The sequence below is a fragment of the Papio anubis genome, unplaced genomic scaffold (assembly GCF_008728515.1).
Source record: "Papio anubis isolate 15944 unplaced genomic scaffold, Panubis1.0 scaffold111, whole genome shotgun sequence".
Classification (NCBI taxonomy): Eukaryota; Metazoa; Chordata; class Mammalia; order Primates; family Cercopithecidae; genus Papio; species Papio anubis.
This window is the reverse complement of record NW_022160228.1, coordinates 188,172-196,925: the sequence shown is the minus strand read 5'-3', so window position 1 is coordinate 196,925 and position 8,754 is coordinate 188,172. Positions and strand designations below refer to the sequence as shown.

Sequence of the window (8,754 nt, the reverse complement as noted above, 5' to 3'; positions counted from 1 at the left end):
TTTTCTGCTTCTAGAGGCTGCCCATTTTCCTTGGCTTGTGGCCGCATCATTCTGGCTGCTTCTATTGTCACATCTCCTCTGTCACCCTCCCTGCCTCCTTATAAGGATGCTTCTGATTATATCCATCCAGATAATCCAGAATCTCCCATTTTGTGATTCTTAATAACATCTGCCGCCAGGCGCAGTGGCTCAAGCCTGTAATCCCAGCACTTTGGGAGGCCGAGGCGGGCGGATCACGAGGTCAGGAGATCGAGACCATCCTGGCTAACACGGTGAAACCCCGTCTCTACTAAAAAAAATACAAAAAACTAGCCTGGCCAGGTGGCAGGTGCCTGTAGTCCCAGCTACTCGGGAGGCTGAGGCAGGAGAATGGTGTGAACCCGGGAGGCGGAGCTTGCAGTGAGCTAAGATCCGGCCACTGCACTCCAGCCTGGGCAGCAGAGCGAGACTCCATCTCAGAAAAAAAAAAAAAAAAACACCTGCAAGGCCCTTTTTACTTTGCAGAATAAGATATTCACAGGTTCTGGTGATGAGGACAGGGAGATAAGGGGAGGGAAGCAGGAGATAGGGTCTGGAGGCAGAGAATCTAAGGCCAATTCGGGCTGACTTCTAAGAACTAAGTCAAAAGGAAAACCCCAACTTTCCATGCCCAAGTAACAAAGGGACCAGAGGCTACTACCTTTGCAACGCCCCCCCACCCCCCAGCCCCTTTTCTGCATGGCAGGTGAAAAATTGAAAGTACCTCTGATTCATCCCCTCCCACAACCAATCAGACTGCTTGCGGGCCAAGTCTTCATTTGAGTATAACTTTGTAACTTCAGCCTCTAATTGGTTGCTTTCCACAACCAGATGTTTGTACAGGGTGGTGTAACTTTGTAACTTTGCTTCAGCCTCTGATTGGTCCCCTCTCACAACCAATCAGACTGATCATGGACCTCTACTTCATTTACATAGGGTGTACAGCAAGGAACCAATGGGCAACCTCTAGGGGGTATTTAAACCCCAGAAAATTCTGTCAGCGGGCTCTTGAGCTGCTTGGCCTGCTCCCACCCTGTGGCGTGTACTTTTGTTTTTCAAAAACTCTTTTGTTGCTTCATTCTTTCCTTGCTTTGTGCGTTTTGTCCATTTCTTTGTTGAAGATGCCAAGAACCTGGACACCCTTCACCCCAGGAGGAGCATTAGTCAGCCTACCACAGACTCCAACAAACATTTTTTGAGAGGAAATGAAAGAGTATTCCTAGGTTATTGGGTGCCTTTTCTTCAAGAAGCCCTGAAAGTGGGGTTTGCATTTTCCCCTGGATTGAAAACAGAAATGCTTCCTACACAAACATGATTGAGACTTTGTACTCTAGGTGTTAAAAAACATTAGAGTAGGTCATACCCTGTGGGTTATGGTCAGAGAGATCTGGTTAGAAGTTCCCAGGTAGGCGACAGCACTAGATATGTGACACTTCTAGGAGAATCCCTGGCTCTGTGGATACGTCTAGGGGTGTAAGGCAGCCTCAGGGACTGCCACCACTTGGTTACATACATGTCCCTCCAACTTATCCTAGCTCTCAAGGACAGGCAGTTCTGGGCCCTGGGTTGCCCATGAGACTTGGTCCACAGCAAGCCTGTGACGGAGTGAAAGTGAGGGGACACCCAATTCGAAAACTCAGCAGGAAGCCAGACTCCATGATAGACAAAATGGATCAAAGTGAATCGGCTCTGTTGTTTGGGGAAATACCTGAGGTTTGTTGTTTTGTGCCAAGAAGATTAACGACACGGACACACGTGGGTAGGTTAAGGAGCGGAAAGTTTAACAGGCAGAAAAAAGAGAACAGCTCCCCCATGCAGAGGGAGGAGGACTCCTAATGGATCTCCCCATTCCTGGCAGGAAGCAGTCTGATACACAGAGGAAGGGTTTGAAGAGGTGGTGTTTGATTTACATAAAGCCCAAGGGATTGGTTTGACCAGCTATGCCATTTACATAGCCCTCGGAGAAACTGGCCATTCCACCTTGATCTTTTATTATGCAGATGGGGTTTTTTACCTGGCCAGAGCCTTGACACCTGCACACATGGCAACAAACAGAAGAGAGGAGAAATCTTCCATATTGGATGTACCTGGCTTCCAGGTGCATTTATCTATGCAAGCTTCTAGCTTGCTTATTTATGCTTGCAGCTTGACTTTTCAGGCTGCTTTCTGTTAGAAAAAAAATGGTTTTGGGGGCTGCTTTTTATTAAAAGAAAAGCCTTACCAAGGACTCGTGTACCCTCACTATCTGCCTGAATAATTTTTTTTAACTTCTATATTAAAAGGTCTACAAGTGGGAGCTGGCCCTAAAAGTAGGTTGTAGAAATTATTTGGATGTGCCAACAAGCTTCATCTGCAGCTTGGACTGTCTTCAGTGGAAGGCCTCTGGCAGATTTTGTAAAAAGTTATATTTATGTAACAATTTTACTATAGGAAAAACTCGCCTAAAGATATGAATTTATATTACTCATCATTGGCTGGTTCCTTATCCTGAACATTGGTTTCCTTGGAATCTGATTTTGGCTTGTTTGGCCTTTAAAAACCCCAGAAGAATGGATGTTTCTGCCAGATTATTTTCTGGTTTTCAGTCTCACTATATGTCACAAAAGCCTTGGTTTATGGTTCCCAACTGGTGAAGAAACGTCAAACTTTGCCTCTCTTAGTTCCTTCTACATGACAATGGGTGGTGGCTGCTCAGATGGAAGCATTTTTTTTTCCCTAAAGCCTATGAGACAGGCTGCAACTTAAACCCCTATTTTACTAAAGGAGAGGAAATGTCCAAGAGCCCAGAGCTAGTGGGTAAAAGCATCATCAGGACTAGAAATGGGGTCTTCTTGTTGCCAATTAGTAGGGGTGAGGGGTAAGTGGCATATGTGACTGCCATCCATGCCCAGACAGGGAATTGTCCTTGAACCCACTCATGTGGTGTCTTCTAGGGTACAGTGAGTCCTCAGGGCAGGACAGCCTTGGGGTCAAGAGCCCAGACTCAGGTGCTATCTCAGGTTTTGTAACTCAATTGCTCAATGACCTTAAGCCAGTTTAGTTCCCTCATCTGTGAAAATGGGGATAACAACCGAATTTACCTCATGGGATTGTTGTAAGGAATGATGGAATTCATCCAAGTAAGGGAATTAAAGCAGTTCCTGTCATGAAGTAATTGCTCAATAAAGTGTGTCAGGTTTTAAGAGTAATTGATCTTTACGTCATGATAAATGGCAACAAAATAAATGACAAATTGATTAAAGTAAATAGTAAAAACAACACAAGAACAAAACATTAAAAAATCATATAATAGGCCAGGCGCAGTGGCTCATGTTTGTAGTCCTAGCACTTTGGGAGGCTGAAGTGGGCGGATCACAAGGTCAGGAGATCGAGTCCATCCTGGCTAACATGGTGAAACCGCGTGTCTACTAAAAATACAATAAATTAGCTGGGCGTGGTGGCGAGCGCCTGTAATCCCACTACTCTGGAGGCTGAGGCAGGAGAATGGCATGAACCCGGGAGGCGGAGCTTGCAGTGAGCCGAGATCGAGCCACTGCACTCCAGTCTGGATGACAGAGCAAGACTCCATCTCAAAAGAAAAAAAAAAAATCATATAAGAAACCAAATATTAGTAAATTTGAATATATAAAAGTGAGAATTACTACAAGTTAAAAAATATATATATATATATATATATATATTTTTTTTTTTTTTGAGACAGTCTAGCTCTGTCACCCAGGCTGAAGTGCAGTGATGTGATCTCAGCCAACTGCAGCCTCCACCTCCCAGGTTCAAACAATTCTACTGCCTCAGCCTCCTGAGTAGCTGGGACTGCAGGCACACACCACCATGCCTGGCTAATTTTTGTATTTTTAGTAGAGAGAGGCTTTCACCATGTTGGCCAAGCTGGCTCGAACTCCTAACCTCAAGTGATCCACCTGCCTTGGCCTCCCAAAGCACTAGGATTACAGGCATGAGCCACCGTGCCTGGCCATTAAAAAATATTGAAAAGGTAAATCATAAACTGGAAAAAAGATTGCAATGTACTTAAGAGTTAATACCCTTAATATTTTTAAAAAATCAAATTTGTAAGAAAAAACTCAATACATCAAGGGAAAATATATACATTAAGAAGTGCATGTAAAAGGAAGTTCCATATTTCAATTATGAAAATTGCAAATCACGATTAAATTTATAATATCCAGTGTTGGTTAGCATGCATGAAAACAGAGAAACAGGTGCTGTTGATGGAAGTGTATTTTGGTTTAATTTTTTGGAGGACAGTTAGAAAGTAACAAAAGTCTTAAAAATGTCCATAAAATGGACCTTACAGATGTCCACCTGGTCGTTCCACCTCTAGAAATTTGTAAGACAAAGAAATAATTCAGCCGGGGACGGTGGCTCACGTCTGTAATCCCAGCACTTTGGGAGGCCGAGGTGGGTGGATCACGAGGTCAGGAGATCGAGACCATCCTGGCTAACACGGTGAAACCCCATATCTACTAAAAATACAAAAAATTAGTCGGCTGTGGTGGCACGTGCCTGTAGTCCCAGCTACTTGGGAGGCTGAGGCAGGAGAATCACTTGAACCTGGGAGGCAGAGGTTGCAGTAAGCCAAGATCACGCCACTGCACTCCAGCCTGGGTGACAGAGTGAGACTCCGTCTGAAATAATAATAATAATGATAATAATAATAATTCAACACAGGGTCTCATTCTGTTGCTCAGACTGGAGTGCAGTGGCATGGTCACAGCCTCGACATCCTGGGCTGAGGTGATCCTCCCACCTCAGCCTCCTGAGTAGCTAGGATTATAGGTGCACACCACCAAACCTAGCTAATTAAAATTTATTTATTTATTTATGTATTAGTGATGAGGTCTCGCTATGTTGCCCAGGCTGGTCTCGAACTCCTAAGCAGCATCATTTTTTCTAAGTGTGAAACTGGTAATAACCCAAATTCCCAGCATAAGGGTTATACATAAAATATCTAGCTCTCTGATGAAATATCTTCAAAGAATATTTAATGACCTTAAATCTCAGACAAAAAGGTAAGGGGACAAAATGAAGAACCTATTTCCTTCCACACAACCCCAATTTGAAAAAACACATGTGCAAGTATACCCATGTTAAAAAGTATAGAAGAAAAAAAGGCTTTAAGGAAAAAAAATAATAGTAATGATCTAGGGTAGGAATCACGTTATTATTCCCAATAATTTTATATATTTTAAAAATCTATAATTTTATCAGGGGAAAACGTTATGTTGCGGAAATTAATTGATCGAGTGATAACTCAACGGACAGTGTCCGATGACTCATATAATCCCACGGTTCGAGTCCCCTTTCGGCCGCAGACGTTGCGAGCCTTCTCGGGTGTCCAAGTAGCGCATCTGTACAATGAGGGGTAATATACTAGACTACCTGAGGTCTTGTTACTGCAAAAACACCCATGTATTAAGGTTTCCCAGTGGAATTTGGAGGCCGGGTTGACTTCGGAGCTGGAGCTCGCAAAGGCCAGGGCTTCTGCAGATTCTGACGTTTTGTGGACCCCCCACTACCGCGCGCAGCCGCACTGCAGGTTTTCTTCGCTGCTGGTTGGATCACATCGCTATGGGGGCTTCTGCTCCACGGCGGGGAAAGGCCAGAACCGCTGCCTTAAATGCGCTTTTGCGTCATCCGGTTGCTAACCTCCGGCCACAGCAATGCCCACTCCAAACTGCTACTTTTCCAGGTGTGTTTGTCTAAATATACCCCATTTACAGACTTCTCAGGTGCATCATTAGGAACAGGACGCTCTGCAGTTTGCGAACCACCTCAGACAACTCCAGGTTCCTAGCATAGTTTAAAGGATGACATTGTGAGCAAACTAGCATCAAAATTTGAGATATTTAACTTTCACATTTTAACCACACGCCTTTCCAAGGTCTTGTAATACATGCAAGTGTGGCAAAACGAGCACTGCGAGCCAGCCAGGAGTCGAACCTAGAATCTTCTGATCCGTAGTCAGACGCGTTATCCATTGCGCCACTGGCCCCGAGCTGGTAAAGTTTTCTCCGCGAGGGCTGATCACCCTTATGCAGTATAAACAGGCTTCCTGGAACCAGCGATCCATTTTGCCCCGGCGCCACAGCTCCCGCTGCTCCGCCTTTCCCCGAAACGCGCTCCACCAATCCGCAGCGGCTTCGTCATGGCGCTCTTCGTCGCACTCCAACCTGCCGCATCGGCGGCATGTCTCGCGTGCTCTAGCTCGCACACTAATTTGTCCTCCACCGCCTCCCGTTAAGGCCGGCTCTCCTGTGGGGCGGGGAAAGGGGTGGGACGAGGCTGGGCGCTGCGGCCGCCGTGCCAGGGTGACCGGTAGCGCTGTAGCCGAGGTGGCGGCGCGGGGCGGGGCCGGCGGAGAGACAAGGAAGGAGGTGGTTGTGCAGGATGGCGACGGCGGCTTACGAGCAGCTGAAGCTGTGAGTCCCACGGGCCGGAGGGGCGGCGGGCAGGGAGGCAGCTGCAGGCCCCGGCCTCGGGGAGGGCTTCTGAGTCCCGGGCGGCAGATAGTGTGTGGGAGCTCCTGGCACTTACCGGTCTTCCTCATCCGGCGCGGCCTCTCCTAGGCCTTGCCCGAGTAGCCATGGACCGGGAACCAGCGGCGCGCCGGTGTTTCTCCACCGTGCTCGGCCCCAGCGCCCACAGCTGAAGAGAGAAGCTGCAGTTTGGCCTCCAGCGAGTGGGGGTCGGCGTTATGATGCGGCCCTTCAGGGCACGCTTGTCCCCACTTTCTATGGAGAGCTAGAGACTGAATTTAGCTGTATGACTTAGCAAAGAAAAAGAGTTTTTTCTTACTTAACGGACCTGAAACAGCGATTTAGAGTCTACACACAAATCATCAAACCTTTGTTTGGGTTACAGCCTATCTGGGTACTGAAGCCTGCCTGACCACTCTTCAGTGTGCAGAAAAAATTTAAAGTACAGTCAGTACTCTTAAGGTCCTGAAGGAGTTTACTTTGGTTTAAATTTTAAACAGCTCCAGCCAAAAGCAGGTTCTTAAGTCTATGTTGACAGCCAGAGGCTAATCTCGAGAATTCTGACACTGCAAATTGACTTTTCGGTAAATCCAAGTTGTTGAATCTTTGAGAGAGAGGCTCTGGTTGTTAAGAGTTATAAAATAGGCGTTTTTAAAGACTTTAGTTTGTCTTGGATTAAAAACAACACGTGTTTATTTCCCTTAGTGTTACCCATTTAGCATCCACACTTTTCTTGTCTGTGAATAATTGTACTCACTTCGTGTTTATACCCCTAGGCTGTTTGAAAATCTGGTGGCCACAGCCTGGGAATATCTGGTAGGAGAAACAAATGTAATTTTTGAACAGCTTATCTATCCCTATATATAAGCTAAAATATCTTGGCACTTAGGCATAGGTATCACATTTCCTTTGCAGGGAAATGACCTCAAAATGTGGTTTGGGCACTTCTTATGCTCCTCAGACCTCAAGCTCACTAATAACTTTCTGAAAGGTTCAGTGGAAAGTTAGAGGTGCAAAATTCAGAGAGAGGGGTCATCTATTCCACACTGTGTGTGTTGCAGAAAAGATGATTGCTTTTTCTACAGTCCACCCCCTGTGCCATTTCTGTTTAATGTTCTTTGAAAACCCTAGCTGCACGCTTCCCTCCACATTTTCCTCTCCACCTTTCCGTATTTTCTCCCAGTTCCCCTTTGCAAAGTGCTCACCTTGTCGTTGGTGAAAGAGTTCAAGGAAGTGTCTTCCACTGTGTTTCTGGTCAGGCCACTGTCACATGTGCTCTGCGAGCTAATTAGGTTATTGTCTATCTGATAGGCACTGAAGGGTTTAATGTGATCCTACACCAGGTCTCAAATGTGGTTAAGCAATACGGAGCCATGGCTTGATGCAGCTTAGCGTGGCAAAGATTGAATAGGATGGAGAACTTGAGAATTATGATGATTGTTTTTCAGCTGCCAGAATACTAAATTTAACCAATTCAGACCTTAAAACAAACGAAAATCCTCTGTATACATAAAAGAGAAAGGAAATTTGTCCCTTAAGTAGTAAGAATGATGTTTTTGTATTGATTTTTGTGAGAAGTGGAAACTCTTAAATTATTTGGGTGATAAAGTCAAACTGGGGTTATGTGAAACTCATTCTCTCATTTGTCAGTCCTAGCTTTTTTCCCCCCTGAAAAAAAAGTTTTGAGTGTTTCTGTAAATGTGAAGGTACAACTTTTTTGCAACTTTTTCTTTACCAAGGGGTTTATGAGTTAGAATTTCCATTTTTATTCCTTCCTTTTGGCCCTTCCTGCTCTGAGGCTGCTGTTGAAGGTTTTAAATGTGGCTCCTGCCCTAAGGAGTATTCTTTTTCGGGTGCATTTAGAAGTGAAATTAGTTTCTGTATAAGAATTGGTAGGAGATAGTAGCCATTTTAAAAAATGTGTCTAGAGATGTTCTAAGAAATATCCATGCAAAAGAGATAGTTTGATTATTTTATTACAAAAGGATTGCTACAGGATTTATTTAAATGTTGAAATGCTTGTTTTTTTCTTTTGTTTCGTTTTGTTTTTGAAGAGATGGGGTCTCATTCTGTTGCCCAGGCTGGAGTATAGTGGTTTGGTCATAGCTCACTGCAGCCTCTAACTCCTAGTCTCAAGTGAGCCTCCCACCTGAATACTGTAGGCAGTTGCAACACAGTGGTAAAGATTTGTGTATATATACATACATAAACAAGAAAAGGTACAGTAAATATACAGTATTAT

At 44.9% G+C, this 8,754-nt stretch overlaps 1 protein-coding gene and 1 non-coding gene across 3 annotated transcripts in view; one reads left to right on the top strand and one right to left on the bottom strand.

Moving 5' to 3' along the window:
- Window positions 1-5,955: 5,955 nt before the first annotated feature.
- Window positions 5,956-6,028, bottom strand: TRNAR-ACG. Its single transcript has one exon. It is a non-coding gene; the product is annotated as a tRNA-Arg (tRNA).
- A 170-nt stretch (window positions 6,029-6,198) lies between these two features.
- Window positions 6,199-8,754, top strand: part of LOC101012911 (SAC1 like phosphatidylinositide phosphatase) — a 55,573-nt gene continuing 53,017 nt past the window's right edge. Inside the window, exons 1-2 of one of the 2 annotated variants that reach the window (XM_021934489.2) lie at window positions 6,199-6,455; window positions 7,289-7,328. Coding sequence is in view for 1 of the 2 variants with exons in the window: in XM_003894552.4 (XP_003894601.2) it covers window positions 6,424-6,455 (32 nt within the window). In the remaining variant the exon portion in view is untranslated. The remainder of the gene's footprint in view (window positions 6,456-7,288; window positions 7,329-8,754) is intronic. The other variant, XM_003894552.4, reaches the window with a different exon arrangement.